The 20,155-nt window shown below is 38.7% G+C and overlaps 1 protein-coding gene and 1 non-coding gene across 2 annotated transcripts in view; both read right to left on the bottom strand.

Annotated features, from left to right (window-relative positions):
• The window catches only part of nrap (nebulin-related anchoring protein), a 74,581-nt gene extending 58,497 nt beyond the window's left edge, over nucleotides 1–16,084 (bottom strand). Inside the window, 10 exon segments of the mRNA XM_052027930.1 lie at nucleotides 31–135; nucleotides 1,769–1,885; nucleotides 3,926–4,033; nucleotides 6,375–6,479; nucleotides 11,693–11,791; nucleotides 11,903–11,998; nucleotides 12,756–12,860; nucleotides 15,333–15,417; nucleotides 15,760–15,854; nucleotides 15,945–16,084. Of these exon segments, the coding sequence (XP_051883890.1) occupies nucleotides 31–135; nucleotides 1,769–1,885; nucleotides 3,926–4,033; nucleotides 6,375–6,479; nucleotides 11,693–11,791; nucleotides 11,903–11,998; nucleotides 12,756–12,860; nucleotides 15,333–15,417; nucleotides 15,760–15,854; nucleotides 15,945–16,013 (984 nt within the window). The 5' untranslated portion in view covers nucleotides 16,014–16,084.
• trnas-uga (transfer RNA serine (anticodon UGA)) lies at nucleotides 11,011–11,092 on the bottom strand. The gene has a single exon. It is a non-coding gene; the product is annotated as a tRNA-Ser (tRNA).
• Nucleotides 16,085–20,155: the final 4,071 nt, after the last annotated feature.

Here is a 20,155-nt window from a genome sequence, read left to right as displayed (position 1 = left end):
TAAAGGTAGCACAAAGTTGAGATGACTCACATTGCTTGTAAATTTAGATATTTTAGCAATATTCTTGAATTGAGGTGTCTCACAGTAGTTAATGCTGTGACCCTTAGCTGTGTCTCGGTCCTTCTTGTACCCTATCTGAAAAGGTTATAAATAAAATAGTCAATTAACAGGAATAGGAAGTAGTACTTGGTTAGATACATGGAAATGCTTCTCCCATTTCCAAGAAAATAAACAAAATATCCCATAACTTAAATAAATGCATATTTTGGAAATACAATAAGGATAATATTTCAAAAATCTAGTATTCATAGCCTTTGTATAATTTTGCTAGCAACTTAAGTGCTCTTGAGTTTAATGTCAATTGGACAATCATATATGCTGTCGAGACAAGGTATATGATGCAGTGTATTTTCTTCTAGTTTTCTTTTTATTATATCGTCCTCCGAGTTGCTGACAGACTATAGACACATTCCCATCTGATCATTCTCCAGCCAAACTGGCTGAATGGTTTTGGCAATGTTATTGTTGAGGTTTCATAGAGTCATGGGCCATTTGACATGGATACAGGCCCTGTGGTTCACCAAAACCATCAAGACCCCACTTACATTAATTTCATTTTAATATCCCGCCATTTCCCTCAGCACCACTGCCACTCCACCCCCTCCCCCTACCCTACCCTCTCTCCAATGCTATCACAAGGAGCAATTTGCATTGCCCGGTTAACCTACTGACCCATGTCTTTGGGATGTGGGAAGAAAGTAGCACCAAGGCCAGTGATCAGATAAGTGAGGGAAAGCGGAGTGGGCTTGAGCGACTGTATGATCTACTTTTGCATGCTATTCTGTACATTCTCATGTTTTAAAATTGCAAACAGAAATAATTCTATGTAATCATTGATAGGCTGATAGGCTCTTGATTGATAAGGGGGTTAAGGGTTACGGAGAGAAGGTGGGAGAATGGGGTTGAGAAAAAAAAATCAGCCATGATCGAATGGCGGAGCAGTCTCGATGGGCTGAATGACCTAATTCTGCTCCTATGTCTTTATGGTCTTATGTAAAATATTTATCGACTGATGTTTGTCTGTTCCTATAATTTCCTGGCCAAAGACTTAATATCAAAAAGTGAAAGTCAATCCTGAAGCGGCCATAATAACTGGGGCAACTTAGATGCTGCAAGATCCTTTGCATTGTAGACGATTCTTGGGTGGAGCATCCTGATGGAACCAATATTCTTTACAGGTAAACTTTTCTACACCTGGTATTTTGTGGCAGTGCTCCCAACCAAGTACTAACCTGATATCCAAGATCAGATAGAATCAGGAGTTCCAGAACAGTGTCAATAGGCTACTATTTAAAATAGTTTGCATCAACCAAGGATTGACAGTCATTAAATTCATGGTGAATCTCATTGTGTTTACTGGAGATAAAGATTAAAGTTATAGACATAACATGGCCCTGTAGTACTAGAAAAATATTACTAGTAATTCTGGTACAACCTCAGTCATTAATAAGACTAGAAAAACATTAGATGTAAATGTAGATCATCAGGTAGAAAATCTATTTGCACTCCATTTTAAATGTATCTATTTAAATGTAAACGTCAATTCATATCAGACACTATTATTTTTAGTTATCTAACAACAAATCAATAAAAATGAAAACATTCTTCCTTTAAGGACAGTGAATTTTGTGAAAATTTACAGTTATAAACACTTAGTTGTAATTCCTTGCTAATGGTTGTAAAAATCCACAAGTAATTGTTCCTGTACCTCACTGACTAGCTTGTTAACTTCCTGGGCACGCTTCATGGTTAAGTTCTCTTCAGCTGTCATTGTATGGTATTGGGCTGATCCCTTCATCTTTGTAAGGTCTTTTTTGTATTTTATCTGAAATCAGAAAAAAAAAGTTGACTCTTAAACAATACCTTAATCATATACATTGACATTCGGGAGCCTTGATGTCAACATAATCTTTACAGCATCCATGTTTCTTTATCAACAGCAATAAGCACATATTTATATCCTTCAATTCTATTTCCTTGTATTTATTCTGCTTAAAATGCTCCCTCAAAAGCTACCTTTCACACTTCATTAAGGAATGAGAATGAAGGTCAATGGTTCAAAGTTTAGAACTCAACAAAGTTTTCAAAAAAAAAATCAATGAAGGTTAGTCAGGAACTAAGCTTTGACAATAAAAAGCTTGAATATTGTAAGAGGGAAGATATTCCACAGCTTTCAGGTCCTGGGAATGGATGAGTTAGATTAGGAGACTGACATATGTCTTCACTTCAACTTGATAAAGAAGCATGGAGGAGAAAGAGGGCATATGATGGTGTGCTTGGTACACAAGAGGAAAGTTGAGAGGGATAATAAACATGGTGATATCAGCTGTAAATTACAGAATGTAACAAAAATATACTGTACCATGAATCAGGAGGGTAACATTTGCATTTTATCAAAGGCAAAGATTTTATTTTGAAAGAAAGGAAACTTTAACAGCTTTAACACTGAGAAGATGAGGGAAAGCAGATCAAAAATGACACTCCACACATGAACATATCAATAAAATGAATATGGATAGAAGCCACACAAATATGCACAAACAAATATACAACCATGTAGGAATAATATATTGTCTTTTATAGTTTATGATAATATCAAATAATCTGAATGCAATAAAAAGACTATGGGGTCAAACCAATAATGCAAGATTGCAAGGGCCTACCATGAAGCAAATGAAGAGATGAAATGGTATAAATTGAAGAATCAACATGGTTTCTTGATGAGGAGGTCATGTTCATCTATCCTGTCATTTATGTGATGGATAGGGATGCTTTAATCGATGCCAGGATTTTCAGGTGACCTTTGATGAGGTTTGTTAAAAGGTCTTGCTAAAATACATAGATGTTATGCAAACTCACAGCATGGAAAGTGGTTGCAAGAATGCAGGATAAAATCAACATTCTTATGTGTGAAGGTCATGACAAGTAATCCCTGGAATACAACCCCAGGTTTCTAGTTTTTAGTTGCAATTTAGCAAATCTCAGCTCCTGGCACAGATAAGAGCACAGATTGATGAATTATTCTTCTTATAGTCAGGACTCTTGAGCTAGAAATCTTCAATCCACACTCTAACATTATTACCTACATATAAATTAGCTGCATTGGGAATAAAGTTGTGTATATTCAAGTTTGGAGACAACATGAAATTGAAATGTTGTCCAGCATGGTAAATCTTAAAGCAAAATTGTTGGGAATAGCAGAAAAGTTTGAAACCAGCTTTAGCAATTGGAGTCCAACTTGACATCAGAAGAAACAGAGTGATTGGAATCAAGGTGATGGTGCATCCATGAGCCTGAAATTCTCAGTCACCGGTTATGCTGCCTCCCCACCAGACACCTGGGGGAAACAAAGGACTGCAGATGCTGGAACCTACATGAAAAACACAACGATGCTGGAGGAACTCAGCAGGTCAGGCAGCATCCGTGGAGAAAAGCAGGCGGTCAACGTTTCAGGTCAGGACTCTTCTTCAGGATGCCTGGGAGATTTCACATGTCTCTCACCAGCGTGATAGCAGGAAGGCAAAAAAATGCTCACCGTGCTTCAGGGACATAGATTTTGAAGGAGAGTACCAACTGCAGGACTGCAGGCAAATAATCTGGTATTAATCTTGTTCTCATTTGTCAGGGAGGATGCAGAAACTTGACCAGGTATAAATTCTCACTCTAATCATACAACCACCCCAGCATTGCCTAAGCTAATGTGGCTCAGTTTGGAAACTTGGTGCACTTCGCTTTGCTTCGTTCTGTGCATCTGTCTTATCGTGCACCAGTTTCTTGAAAGTATAACCTAATTCTGGACTATTTCAATTTTTGCTTGACAATTATATTGCAATGAAATTCTTGTTTCTTCTCACCAAATACTTACATCACTTGCAAGATCATTGGCTCTCTTGGCATTGTAGTATGCTGGTGTGATCATGGCAGGGAAACTCCCTTTCCCCTTAACTTCCTCAAAATCAGCAGAGAACTCAGGCTGTCAAAGGAGGAGAAAAATATAGTCAGTCAACCCATATTTACAATTGCATTTAAAAACCATATTTTTTGGCACTTCACTGAGACACACCTATAACAGTGATAAAAACTCAAAATTTGGCACATATTTAAAAAACCTTACATTACTGACTCAAGCCTTAGTATTTGGTTTATTTGATTGTGCAAATTAGCATAGATAAATTGGAGCCCAAACTATTTGTTCCAAATCTAGTTACTCAAGAACTGAGATCACGCTGGAGGGATCCTGATTTACTTTTGGTTTGTTTCTGATTTATTTGGGTTGCTTTTATTATTATTGTCGTTTGACCAAACTGGGTACTTTTGGTCATCAAAAAAAAATAGGTAAATGCTCTAACTTTTAGCTTTTTTTCAGCCAAAGTGATAGCAACAATATATAATAGCTGCACATTCAAGGTTATCTGTTGCTTCCACACTTTTATCAATCCATTCTATTTCCACCTGAATAATCCAGTCACTTAACTGACTGGTGTATTCTATTATGTGCCCACAAACAAATGGAACTGGTCAGCAGCCTCTGTACAATATCCACATTCTGAAAGACACATCCTTAAAAAAATGTTAATATGGTAAAGTACGTTACTACAGCACTTTATCAATGCAAACAAAGGAAAAATTCAAGACTACAGATGATTTACTGACTTGCCTTGCCCACTGGGATCGTTTATCAAAAATTACAGATCACATGATTTTTCATTCCATTCCATTCATATGGGCCAAATGCGGGGAAATGGGACTAGCTCAAGTAAACAACTTGGTCGGCATGGACAATATGTACTGAAGGGCCTGTTACCATGCTGTATAACTCTATGACAACATAGGGAGATTATAAGCAGCTGGCATCAGTATTTCTAATATGCATTTGTGCTTGGTGAGACTCCCCAACTAGAAGCTAGGCCTTGGTAATCAATCGGTCAAAATTTGCTCCTGCCACAGGCTACTCCCCCATTTGAAATACTTGATATCACCTGCTTCCTTTGCCTGATACCAGGGGCAAGTCTTAGTTAGGAAATTGGATGACACTGCCCGTTGGGCTAATCATGTATTGTGGAGTCAGAGAGAACTCCAGCTTCTTGTGGGAACATTTGGTTTTAATTTTGATTTTTAAAGAAATGTACATTTTGGTGGCATTCACTGCTTCCAGGGGCTCCTGCTGCACTCTCCAATATCCATCTGAGCATGAGCAATTAAAATAAGCAACAGGGTCAGCATTTACCTAACACCAAAATAAACATGTGTCCTGTTTCAGCCAACTACTAAAAAAAATGCCTTACATGGTATTGGGATGGAAGTATTTCATGTAAGCACTGAGGGCAGCACATTGATCCTCTAAACTGTGCCTCATCCATATTACCTCCATCGAGGAGCCTCAATAAGATTGAATTACTACTTCCTTGTCCTGAAAAATATTCATATAGATGATTTCTGCATTAAAGACCATTTAGAAATAAATGGTCTGGATCATACTGAACAGAAGATTGCAATTCTGTAAAGATTCCTGCCTTCTGCACTGATGGATTGAATCGAGGAAATCAGGAAGGTGCTAGAGGCCAGATGCCTCTCTTCCATTTGACTTGCCACTGAGTGTGAAATAGGACCTAGTTCTGCTGAGTTGAGGGGCAAATACAGTTCACATCTAGTCACTCGTCTTTTCTCCGGCCATGAAGCTCAACTCCATTCATTTGAATGGGGTTGCTGATCCAGTTTGTAAAGGTAAGTGGTTTGGGATTTACTTCTTTATTTTAATTATTATTACTGTTTATAATTAAGTTGTGTGTTTTTTTAATTTATTATCTTGCAACTTTTTCCTATTTTTAATCCTTTGGATGTTTTATTTAAATGCTTTTGTTTCCCTCCACTTCACGGGATAGCAATGGTAACAAGACTGTAAAAGCTTATAGTAGCTATGAGGATAGTTGGGGGAGATGGGCAGGCGGTGGGTGGGGAAATGAGCACAAGGTGTGGGCCAAATCAAGCAAGTCACGTAAGTGCAACTTTTAACTAGAGCAGGTTGGATAGAGGAAGCCTGATAGATTGCATTGGATGTTTGTTGTATAGAAACGGCATTGGTACAATAGTAAACGGAATGCAAGTCCCACTAAGGAAGAAAGCAAGGCATAAAAACATTAATGTTAAATTTCAATCTAAATACATTAGCATTGTTGATTGATTTTCACTTGTTATTAGCTGGTCAATTAGGAAATGCACATTTATTAAGAGCAGTTAAGTAATTCTGATGATCAAGAAAATATAGAGGAGAAAGATCTTTCAGTACCAACATTGCCTTTTGTTGCCTAACCAACCTGAGTGTACTTTATTGAATTCTCTCTTCTCATAGCCACTTCAGCACCTGCTGCTTGGCTCCATTTTTCATTAAGGTCCTTTTCATATTTTTCATTATGTTGAAACTGGTATGCAAAATTAAAAAGAAAAGAAGCAAAAGTATTGAATATTCACTTAACTAAAAACAGAAAAGGTTAGAAACACTCAGTAGGTCAGCAAACACCTGTGGACTTCAATATTTCAGAAACGAATGATCTTTCACCAGATTCCCAGGTTTGTTTTTGTTCTAATGCTGACCCCTGCACTGCAAAAATCCCAAATGTTTGGACTTCGAAGCATTAGTTTTAATTATTAATCATTCAATGAAATTATATTTGATAGGTTGTGCTTGCTTATCAGGATCTAAAATAAATATATTTAGATTCAGCTGGCTACACATTGGATTATAATTTGGACTCGTCCTCATGGGGTGGATGCGATACGTGACTGAGTAAACTGGCAGTATAAGTGCACAAGATGCGTCTGCCAGCCTCAGTTGTTTAGGGGTTAGTCACAGCATCTGAAACAGTGAGATTAGCTAACTGTGACTCTGGTTTATGACAACGCTCTAGTTAATGGAAGAAGGAACCAGAAAGGGACTCTGTAAAAGCCAGCTGTAGTCACTACTTCTCCTACTGACTCCAAATCATGTAAAATATGTTTTAATTAGTCTTTTGATGACAGCCTCTAAAGCTCCTTCATGCACTCTTGGCTCATTACTCAGAGCCTGGAAAAACTGATCAAGTGGTGCAAACTGCAGTTAGCCACAACCCAGTCTGGTAAATGACCTGAAACTGATGTTCAGATCCAGACTAGCATAGGTAATTTACATCTTTCAGACACACCTGGATGCTTCAGGGCATCCAAACCAATAAAGCAATTGGTTCCTTGGCATCAGGACTGAGTCTGCCAATATCACATGCCAGAAACATGCGTAGTGGAATCAAACTGGAGTGCTAACTTCCTAAAATAAGCTATGCCATAACCTACTTTACAACCGTAACCAATTCTCTGAAAGTATTTAATTGGTTATAATGCACATTGAGCACCCTTTTGTTGTGAAGGTTGCCAGTTAAGAACAGGTCTTTCTTTCATTAAGATCCCTGTTTGCTGAGAAATGCAGGCATGTTGAAAATTCTTGATAGTAACTCTACTTTTCGGGAGACGATTTCATGCAGCGCTAAAACTGGCTTTCTCTCTAGGCCAAGAGCCCATAAAGAAGGTTTAGGTTAGGAGTAAAATGAATTTTTTTCGTTAATTTAATAGTTTAGATTTATTAACAGTGCATTTCACTCTGCAGAAATTCAAAGTACTTTCAATGATGATGCGGTATCATTCCAGAAAGTGAAAATCTGAATACAAGCTTCATCATTAGACTGAGTGCAAGACTGAGAAATAATTTAAAAGGAATCTAAAAAATGAGAATTCCACACTGAGCTAATAGTTCACTTCAAAGTAAAGTTTGTATAGCTTTCTTATTACTTCAGTTTGAGTGGTTAGCATCCTCCACATTCATGAAAGCAAAAATAAAAACATAATTTCACCACAGTGGTGTTGTCTTAAGATGCAAGTCACACTGTCATTATGTCACAATATTCACCAATTTAAAAAGCTAACTTTGAACTATTATGTACACGTCAATATGTCAAATCAACTCTTACTTAAAAGCAAATATTTTTTATGTATAAAGAGAACAGTTATTCTTTAAGTTAGATTTAAAGAAGTGACAGGAGTTCTGCAGTCCTAACTTTAACCATACTTATTTTGAATCCACAATAGCATCATTATATTATTTATAGTATTAAACTAACAGATATAATCTGAAAATTTGCAAATTGATAGAAACCATAACTGCTTGCATTATTATGGTCAGCTGCCAAATCCAGGACTCATATCAGAAAACAATGTTTGGAATTGCTTCTAATGATTCCTTGAATTAGAGTGCACACTAGAGAATGGGTCAAGCGTTGCCGCGGATGCCGCAGGTTACTGACTACAAGGCAAAAAGGGAGATTAATATTTAGTATCTGGAACGGAGTTCAGCAGAAGATTGCAGCATTCATTCAGTCCCTCTCACTCCATCACATACATTCCCATGGTTTTCTTACCCCTCTTCTGGAATTTAAAAGCATTCTTGTTTTCTAACTTTTCCTAGTTCTCATGAAAGGTCATCAGCCTGAAGTGTTAACTCTGTTCTACTCTCCACAAATGCTGCCTGGCTTGCTGAGTATTTCCAGAATTTCCTATTATTATTTCAGATTTCCAGCATCTGCATTTTTTTTTATAATTTTCAACCTAGTATTACTTCCATTTATATTGCAGTTATACAAGCTGGGAGATTGTGTTTAAAGACTCTCAAAGAAAAACTACTGCAATAAACAATGAAAATAACTGTGGTAAAAATAGACTGCAGCAAGCAAAGGCCGTATACCTAGGAAACTGTTTGGTGTAAACAAATGTAAGGTGTTACGTCTATTGCCTTGAACAGTGTATGGTACACAAAATAACTTTGTCTAGTGCAAAGAACAAACTGCTGGAGGATCTCAGCGGGTCAGGCGGCATCTGTTGAGGGAAATAGACAGTCACTGTTTTAGGTCGAGACCCTTCATCTGGACTGGTCCAGGCATTCATGTTAGCCATAAGTATTGCTGAAATCATCTCTGATTTGATTTGCATGTTGAATTGCAGAAGGCACAGATGACCTTGACATCAGAAGCCAGCATATCTGGCATCCTAATCCACTCTGGAAATCATTACTGAGCCCAGCAGCGAAGCAAGGGGACGCTGAGGAGAGAAGTAGGATGCACTTCACATCTGGCCCCTCCGTTTTACCTCACATCATGGATTGCAGGTATAAGAAGCGTGACCCCTTTCATTTGAATGGAATTTGAATGAAATTGAAAAAATGCAGCTACATTTTTCCATGCCTTACTTTCCTTTGTTCTAAACCTAAATTTGAAAAAAATATTTCTTATACTTCAATGCATTTTTAATTAAGTTTTTTTAAGTCTATTCGAATTGTTTTAAAGTATCTTTGATTGTGAGAAACATTTTTTAAAAACTGTTCAGAAGCCTTTGACAGAAGTGACTATCATAAGACCCTCAAGGCATTCCAGGGTTGGGGGATCTTGAGACTGAGGGGTAGTTGCCAACCACTCTGCCTCTCAAGACAGCTCTCAGTTATGAAAGGTCAGTTTAATTGTACCGTGTCTGTAAGAAGTTAATACAGGCAGACAGACACAAAAGACAGGGAATCTGGGCAGCACGCCAGATCCAGGAAGATCCAGATAATTATTTGCTCCTTTAAGAGTAATGGTCAGTGGCCTATGAAATAGCCAAAACCCCTTAATTGGACTTGAGCACATACCCAATCGTCAGATTGTCCAAATAAATTCAACACCTAATTTAAACTTACGTTTCCCTATGTATATTTTTGTTGAGAATGAGGCTGTATTTTAGGCTGCTTTTCCCTCCATCCCTCTGCCTGCACTATTGACCATTTTGGCTGAATCTGAAAGCCACGTCATTCCCTGTCAATATGGAGGTGTTTGGGGTCAGCCTGACAATAACAAATGTACGAGGTCCACCTGACGATAACAGCTCCCAATCTATTCCCCCTCCCCACCCCCTGGCATCTGCTGAATGTCACCCATCACAGCACTCACCAGATCAGTAACTTGTTCTTGATCAAAGAATTTTTACTGTATAGCAGGAGGCCATTAAGCCCATTGAACCTCTGCAAGCTCATTGTAAACCTGCTCTTTTCTTATACCCCTGAAATGTTTTCCTTAAGCTGCTTATCAAGTTCCTTTTTGAAAGCCCTGATTGATCCTGTATCCACCACCACACCTACAGGCAGTGAGTTCCAGTCATAACCACTTTCTCTCTCCTCAAATTCCTGTTTTCTTTTGCACATCATTTTAAATCTGTGTTCTGTAGTCCTTGATTCAACCACCAACAGGAAGAGCTTCTCTCTGCTTACCTTATCTATTCCTGTCATTGTCGTCAATTCAACTTCTTCGTTTAAATAGAACAACCTCAGTTCCCCCAGTCTAATGTTACAGCAGAAATCCCTCATCCCTAGAAACAGTCGAATGAACCTTTTCTGCATCCATTCTAAGATTCTCATAGCCTAAAGCGTAATGACCAGAATTGAATGCAATAATGCAGTTGTATATTCTTTGCCTCTATTTATGAACCCCAGGATTCCATTCGCTTTACTAACTGCTCCCTCAGTATGATAAGATAAGACAAGATAAAATAAGATATATTTATTACTCACATGTACATCAAAACACACAGTGAAATGCATCTTTTGCATTGTGTGTTCTGGGGGCAGCCCACAAGTGTCGCCACGCTTCCAGCACCAATAAAGCATGCCGACACCTTCCTAACCTGTACTTCTTTGGAATGTGGGAGGAAACCGGAGCACCCGGAGGAAACCCATGCAGACCCGGGGAGAACGTACAAACTCCTTACAGACAGCAGCCGAATTCGAAAACGGGTCGCTGGCGCTGTAACAGCGTTACGCTAACTGCTACCCTACCGTGCCTGCCCTAAAAGCTGATGATTTTCAGCCAATCTCTTTGGTGTGAAAATTCACTGTAACTCTAAACCCACTGCGAGCAGGGTTCGAACCTGAGCAGGGAAACACCACTGGATTTCAAATCCAATGCCTTAACCACTCAGCCATCGCAGCTTTCCTCTGGCACGTTCAAAGATTTACACACATAGAAGGATGGGTTGTTCTGTTCCTGCAAATCAGCAGCACGAGGCCTTTTGGTTCATTTTGTGTCTCCTTGTTCTTTCTGACAAAATGAATGACTACACACTTCATCAAGTTTCATCAGCCATTTATCTATGCATTCTGCTAGCTTATGTCTACTTGCTATCTATTATTACTCTCTAATTACCACAGCTCCAAGGTGTGTGTCAGGTTATGGATAACTGGCTCAAGTGCCTGCCCCATTACAGCACAGCACTCAGATAAAATTATTGCCACCCATTCATTAACTTAACAACCAAACTGCTATAGTAGTGCAAGAATGAATAGTGAACCATATTGTTGAGGTGCAAATATATTACTCGTACACATTGTACTGCATCATTATATTCTGCGTAGAAATGACACACCTTACTTTTCAACGGTACATGGCCTGTAACCTGAAAATAAACATGATGTAACCCACAGATCTGAGCCTTAAAGCAGAATTAAGAAACAGATGTCTGGGAACAATAAGACATTACACAAGCTATTTAATATTGAATACATAATGTAAATAAATCCCCCTTCACTTACATCACTGATAACTTTTTGTGTCTGGGCAACTTGTACAACCTCTGGACTTGTAGCAGAATACCAACAGTTATCGTCTCCATAAGTAGCCTGGTAAGCATTCTGTAATGTTAGAAAAATGAGAAAAGCACTTGATTTATAACCAGTGACAAATCTTAGCATGTACAACATAAAATATCATTAACTTAATAAGAACAAATGATCGTATGCTACCTCACTGATAAGATCCAGATTTTTCTGTGCTTGAAGAATGCCTGGTGGTAGGTGATAGGACTCCTTTGTTTCATCCCATTCTCTAGTATATTGCACCTGCAAACCAGAGTATTAAAAAAAAACTTTTTCATTTTTGTTTGCATGTGAAGAAAAGATGTCCACGGAGACAAGAGGGAAAACACTGAAAAATTGCAGGAGTCATATCCAATCTTCAACCTTTAATGCTTGAATCTAGGCCCAGGAAACCTTCCCTACATTTTACTAAATTTTGTAACCAAAATTGCTGAACAAAGGCAGGCTTCCTTTTTTTTATATAATTTCAAAGCAATTGTTACAAATGGAAAATGGTAATATTTGATTTTGTACAACAGTGTAAAATGGATGATAATTAGTCCAAAGCCCATTTTACATCTCTCCAGGGTTTTATTACCATTGAGCATACAGGATCTGAAAATCTACTGGGGCATGCCTGTCTACATCTCTACTGCTGATTCCACTAAAGTTTGTGGAGTCAATGAGAGGGCCCTTAATGTATATGCCTTCATCACACCCCACCCATCTACTGAACAGGCCAATGATAAGCAAGTCTAGTCCTTAGTTCCATCTGAGATAACTGCACCATCTGTACTCTGCATCCATATAAAAGGCCAATTGACGTGGAAATTCAAAGTGAATTGCTTTCAAGGGATAGGAAGAGGCACTATCGCGCAAGAACTCACTTCTGGTTGGTGTGATGGATTCCCACCAAAGTTGTGGCAGACTTTGGTCAAACAAGCTATAAAATTTCAGGGCCATTGTGTAATTAATGACTAATTATGATGCCCACATTTGACAATAAGATCAAGTTGCTTACCTTACTGGCAAGTCGTCCAACAGTACAGGCATGTTCTAGTTGCTTCGACTTTATATCCCACTGAAAAACTGATTTGAATTTTTCGGCTTCCTCACGGTACTTAATCTAAGTACAAAAATTCAGTAGACAGTTTGTGATGATGAATTTTAAAATGTATTTTTAGGGATCCTGTCCTCAGTAATGCAGTTGTTGCAATTTCTCTTCATTTCATCATAAAGGAGTCCAACCTCTTATCCTTGACAATCAATGACATGATCATCATCTAGTCCACACACCACAGTATTCTGGGGGCTATCCATGACCAGAATCTTAGCAGGACCTGCCATCATTGCTAATAGACCAGGTCAGAGGCTGAGGATCCTCATTTCTACTATTCTCTTGCACTGTAAACAGGACCGTCTGACCCATCAAGTCAATGCTGACTCTCAGAGTAATGTCATCAATCCCATTCCCTCATTTATTTCCCTGAAGTCTATTCTCTCTCCCACACCCATCAACTCCCCCCAGAGTCTCATACCTTCCAGCTACACTAGGCACAATTTACAGTAATTAATGTAAAAATGAGCACTTGAGGGGATGTGGCTGGAAGCCGGAGTACCTAGAGGGAACTCAGATGGCCACACAGAGAAGGAGCAAACCTCACACAGACAGCACCGGAGGTCAGGATTGAACTTGAATTGCTGGAACTGTGAAGCAGTGGCACTACCTGCTGCACTGCTGTGCCGCCCTTAGTGGCTAGTGACTCAGCTCCTGACTCACCAAAGCCTTTCCACTATTTACAAGGCAAAAGAAAGGGGTTTAATAAAATAATCTCCAGTTGCAGGTAGAATGCAGTTCCAATACCACTCAAGAAGCTCAACTCCATCCAAACCAACTCAATATGTTGACACTCCATCAACTATCCAAAAGATTCATTGACTTCACCACAGAACACCATGGCTGCAGTAATACCATCTGCAAGGTGCACTGTCACAAATTGCCAATGTTTCTTCAACAGCACCTCCAAATCCAGCCAGCTCTACCACCAACAAAATCCAGGCCTGTAGGTGTATGGGAATAACTCCAAGTTACCTGGTCATGCACTATCTTGACTTGGAACTATCTCTCTGTTCTTACATTGTTACTGAGTCGAAATCCTGGATTAAACTACCCAACAACACTCCTTCCTACATGGACTACAACAATTTAAGCAGGTAGCTCCACTGGGCAATTAGAAATGGACAATAAATGTTGGTAATGCTCACATATGGTAAGCAACTAAAGAAAAAACCCTACTTTTTTTCTAATTAGTTGTAATTAGCTCTGATGCCTGCCTCATTTCCTTGCTGGCCTTTTCAAAGTTAAATATTTTCAACCTGTGTGTAACAGGGACATTATCACTGAAGTTACATAGATTAAGTTAAATTGTCTTCAAATAATTCTGCTATGAAAGTTGATGAAGAGTGGTGATCTGTTCCAGGAGACCCATACAAGTGAACCCAAACAGAAATCGCTTGAGGAGCAAAAACAGCAAACAGATTTAATAGAGTAGATGAAACAATGTAGCTAAAGAGTTATCTATAATGTTATTTATTTCATCTGCAGGTTCTGGCCCTACACTTAATTTAAAATAATAGCAGAACTTCACCTCCAATAAATGGTCTCATACTGATAACATTCAATTGTGTACACACATATCTGTTTTGGAAGAGAAAGGTTCAGGGTAGCATAAAAAAGATTACTATTTCAAAAACCAATTAGCTGTAAAGTGCTACATTTCCTGATTTTCTCAATGTATGCATTTTAAATCCATGATAAAGCACAATTCCTGTTACCATTATATTCAGTTACTGGTATCAGTCAGAATTCATATTGGATAATATTAGATTATTTTTATTCCTTTTTTGTAAGTTGACATGAATGAGATGTGGTCGTTTTAAAACAGAAGGAAAAGTTATTATTCCTGTTTTGTTAGTCTCTGCTAAACATTAACATTTACATTCCAATTATTATAGAACAATTTCAATTAAACCAAAACGAAAATTCAACTATAATATATTAGGGGTTAAAATAATGTTATACCAATAAACATTAACAACAAACGACATGCGAAGGTGATTGCCCTATCATTATACACACAACACATTATATGAGACAGAATATGTTTGAGACAAGGTTTTTGTTATTCGCCTTTCGTACCTGCAAGACCATCTTATTAAGAATCGGTTTCAATGTACGATGTCATGCACATTTTATTTGTATCTCCAGAACAGATTTGTGATTTGTGGTTGAAGGCAAGAGAACACGATCGGGGGGAGAGATAATGAGAAGTAAAGCCGAGCCTACAATTTTAACCTTTACATGTAGTCGGAGGTTTCATGCCACAGTTGCGATCCAGAAATAGATGTTGCCGTAACGCACTCATTCCAAAATTTGAATGTCACCGAAAGCAAGGGAAAACGTTTACTGCATTCACTGCAAAGCCTGTCCAACATGACATACTAAAGTACCCATTCTTAGCGGTGGGGTTAAAAAAAACCATTGGGACGCATTTCAAGTTGTTTAAGAGACGGTCCTTTTAGAGCGATATGTACTCACCTCACTGGACTCGCTTTGTTTCTTCACGTTCACGTTCAGAGGAGTGTCAAGAATACTGGTGAACTTGTTGACTTTGGGGTTGTGCCTGCGAATTAAGGAGAAGCATCAGAAAATAATTTACAAAAATGAAATTAATTGAATTGTCTATCAAGCTCGCCTAAAGTTACGCAGGCAAGGTTCTCCAATCGTACAATCTATTCTTACTATTAATAGGTTGAAGAATTCCGATGGTATAAATATCTAAAATTAGAATAGCTGTGAGACCGTCACTGTACACAGGAAAAACAGAAATAGATTGGAAAAAGAATTACTAATGACATTATGCTTTTTTTATTTTAATATATTGGCATCTTTTAAAGATACATTAATCATATATAGACTTTCGTAAGTGTCACAGAAGTTACCGCTAATATTAAAAATCACTTACGCCTGGCAATAAGGTTTCTTCTGATGGCTAATAAAATTGTTAACTGTTAGGATCATTTTGCAGACTTCACAATGAAAACAAGACTTGTGCCAGGTCTGTGGATAGCAAGATAAACATGTTAATTAACTGTCCACATTCCTCATTACTAATGACACTTCAATGAAGGTCTGGAAATTATTACTTACTTGATCCAAGCAAACTATTTTCTCCGCGGGATAAACCCCAAAACCACAGCGGGCGCACGGTGTATTCATTTTGATTGTAGGTTTATAAGACAACGAAAGAACCTTTCCTTTCCCCTGAGCTGTACTTCGTATGCCCTTATCTTTTCACTGTGTCTGTGCTCAAACCTGTCGCTAGCAGTCAACAGCTTTATTTCCTGGCTAAACCGGTCCCGTCCCCGCTCCTCATCTATTGGCTGAAATTTCCCGTTACTGGGCCCTGATCTCCAGAACGCGGCTTGTGAATAGTTACCAGAGCTGTCAATCACACAGCGCTCTCATGCGCGAATTGTATCAGCTTTAAGTCGGGAGAGTGACTGATGCTCAGAAATGTCTCGTCCCAAAATAGGAGGAAGTGATATGATGCTAAAAAAAATTTGACGTCAACCACACGCAGAAGGGAACTGACAACATATTATCAGCACAAATAAAAGTCAGTTAAATAAGGTCAATAGTTTGAAGCACAATTCAGTTTCCTCTGGATTTTTTGTTAGTAATGGTCACAACATGCGTTTCAAAGTTGTCCAAAGTTTTCCCAAGGTAAACTATTAGTTTATTATTGTTTGTTCAGTGTGCATAGTAAATAAATTCCTTTGTTTGTAATTATCATTTTGGTTATCAAGTGAATATTATAAACTAACATCATTATTCTTATATCATTGTTGTTAATCAGCTAGTGTGAATACAATCATTGCAATGATAGCACTGGCCATAGCCATATCATCACAACATGACATCATTCAAAGTAATGGAATGTTAAGGGCATATAAACAATCCAGTGACTTAATAGCATATTTAAATTTCAAATTCTTAAAATCTATGATTTCCATGTGTTTTCTTTTGCCTCTAAAAAAGACAATTTTATATCTATGCAGGTATTCTGCATTGGTTTTAACACAAACCAAAGTGATATATTCAATTTACCTGCTTCAAACCTTCCACTATTTTGGTGGGACTTGCTCTTCTGTAGAAGTGGAAGTGGTTAATAAAGCTGTCATTCACATGACATCCATGATTCATTTAGGATAAACATCTATGTTTTATGAAGTAATCATAACCCCTAGAATTAGTTTACTCATTAAAGTGTCTACAATAATTGTATAGTGTGCATATGTCAACTTATAGTTGCTTCAATGATAGCAATTATAGAAGCCTAATATACTCTTTAGTCTTTTATAATACACTGCTTTTATCAATCTACTTAGCGCACATTAAACCAATCATTGAACTAAAATGATAAGAATAACAAATGAATAAAAATTCCAGCATGTGCAGTGTATGACTTAACGGAGAGCATATAGTAATTTAAAGACAGTGATCTAATTGAACTAGTGTCAGTGAACTGCATGTGCTTTAGACACTCATTCACCAATAACCTGCTCACAAACACTGAGTTAAGTTTTGCCAGCACCATTCAGTTCCAGATTTATTCCAGCCTTGGTCCAAAAACTGGACAGAAGAGCTGAATTTCAGAGTGACCTGAGAGTGCTTTGGTATCAAGGCAGAGTTTGATTCAGTGCAGCATCAATGAGCCCTGATAAACCTGGAATAAAACAAAAACTGCTAGATATACTCAGCAGGTCAGGCAGCATCTGTGGAGAGAGAAACAGAGTTAGGTTTCAGGTCAATGACCCTTCATTAGAACTGAAAAGTAAGAAAACAACCACATTTTAAATTATAGAAAGGTTGGGGATGGATAGAACAAAGAGAATGTCTGTGATAGGATGGAGATTAAGGTTATCTGGTTATCCAAGTAACACAATTGCTTTTGGTGTCATGTAATTAATCGTAGTTGATGTGCTTGGAAGTGTGCAAATGAATGGAGATGAATGAAAGCAGTATGAGAGTTAAAAACAACATGCTAGAATGGTACAGTTGCTGAAAATCTGGCACGAAAGAGATAAAAGTGAATGCTAAAAATACTCAGCAGATCAATTATAATCTGCAGAGAGACAAAAACTTAATTAACATCTTCCATCAGAACCAACCAGGAAAGGCTGATTATCTGAAATTGTTGATTCAATATTGAGTCCCTAAGGCTACAACGTGCTTAGTTGTAAGATGAGGTGCTCCTTCCTCAACCTTATGTTGGGCATCAAGCTCAATACTGTGTAGGAGACCAAACACAAAGGGTTCTGAGTGGGAGTCAGATGGAAAATTAAAGAGACAGGCAAGTGGAAGTTCAGGATCACCCTTGAGGACTGAACAGAGGTGTTCTGTGAAATTATGACCCACACTGCATTTTTTCTCTGATTTAAAGAAAACTACCTTGTGAGCACCAAATGCAGTGCACTAAACTGGATGATATGCAATAGTGAAAACTCTCTACCAGTCTAAGTCATACTTCAGAGAGGAAAATGATTGTAGTGATGGTCAATCATCTCAGTCCCAGGATACTGCTACAGGAATTCCTCAGTGGTGATCTACACGCAGCTATCTTCAGCTGCTTCATCAATGACGGCCTTCCCTCCGTAAGGTCAGAAATGGGGACATTCATTGATGATTGCACAATGTTCATTACCATTCTAAATTTCTCCAAAGCCAAATGAATCAATCTGTGCTTGCATGCAGTAAGACTTGGACAAAATTCAAGCATGGGCTGATAAGTAGCAAGTAACATTTATGCCATACTAGTTCCAGGCAATGACATCTACAACAAGAGAAAAGTCATCCTTGTTACCCTTGACATTTGGTATTATCATGGTGAAGTCTCCCATCTTGAACATCATGAAGATCATCATGAACCAGATACTTAACCAGATCAGCTGCATAAATACTGCTAAAGGGGCAAGCCAGAAGGCTGGTACCTTACATTGCGGGGTTTGCCCCCCAACTCCAGAAATCCATTCCATCAGTACAATGCAAATACCAGAGGTGTATGGGAAAACTATCCACCTACCTGCATGCATGCAGTTCCAATCTATCAGTCTAAACAACAATATGCTCCATCACAAATATACCATAGTTGCAGTGTGAACTACCTACCAGATGCCCTAGAACAACTGAATAAGCCTCCTTGGTATTGGTATTGGTATTGGTTTATTATTGTCACTTGTACCGAGGTACAGTGAAAAACTTGTCTTGCATACCGATCGTACGGGTCAATTCATTACACAGTGCAGTTACATTGAGTTAGTACAAAGTGCATTGATGTAGTACAGGTAAAAACAATAACAGTAGAGAGTAAAAGTGTCACAGCTACAGAGAAAGTGCAGTGCAATAAGGTGCAAGGTCACAACAAGGTAGATCGTGAGGTCATAGTCCATCTTATTGTATAAGGGAACCGTTCAATAGTCTTATCACAGTGGGGTAGAAGCTGTCCTTAAGTCTGGTGGTATGTGCCCTCAGGCTCCTGTATCTTCTACCTGATGGAAGAGGAGAGAAGAGAGAATGTCCCAGGTGGGTGGGATCTTTGATTATGCTGGCTGCTTCACCAAGACAATGAGAGGTAAAGACAGAGTCCAAGGAGGGGAGGCTGGTATCCGTGATGCATTGGGCTGTGTCCACAACTCTCTGCAGTTTCTTGCGGTCCTAGGCAGAGCACTTGCCGTACCAAGCCATGATACATCCAGATAGGATGCTTTCTATGGTGCATCAATAAAAGTTGGTGAGACTCAAAGGGGACAAACCAAATTTCTTTAGCCTCCTGAGGAAGCAGAGGCACTGGTGAGCTGTCTTGGCCATAGCATCTACGTGATTTAACCAGGACAGGCTGTTGGTGATGTTCACTCCCAGGAACTTGAAGCTCTCAACCATCTCGATTTCAGCACCATTGATGTAGACAAGTGCATGTACACCACTCCTTTTCCTGAAGTCAATGACCAGCTCTTTAGTTTTGTTGACATTGAGGGAAAGGTTGTTGTCATGACACCATTCCACTAAGCTCTCTATCTCCTTCCTGTACTCCGACTCATCGCTGCTTGAGATACGGCCTACAATGGTAGTATCATCTGCAAACTTGTAGATGGAGTTAGAGCAGAATCTGGCCACACAGTCATGAATGTATAGGGAGTAGAGTAGAGGGCTGAGGACACAGCCTTGTGGTTTCAGCAGTATCCCAAAACTTTGTGACTCACCCCTCCCCCTCATCCAGGAGGATGGCTCTCTATCTACCACCCTAAACATTCATGCCTTCCACAATCAACACACCTTGGCTGCAGTGTATACCATCCACA

Source organism: Pristis pectinata, chromosome 12 (genome assembly GCF_009764475.1).
Source record: "Pristis pectinata isolate sPriPec2 chromosome 12, sPriPec2.1.pri, whole genome shotgun sequence".
Classification (NCBI taxonomy): domain Eukaryota; kingdom Metazoa; phylum Chordata; class Chondrichthyes; order Rhinopristiformes; family Pristidae; genus Pristis; species Pristis pectinata.
Note: the sequence above shows the minus strand (reverse complement) of the source record. Positions and strands in the feature narration are given on the sequence as shown.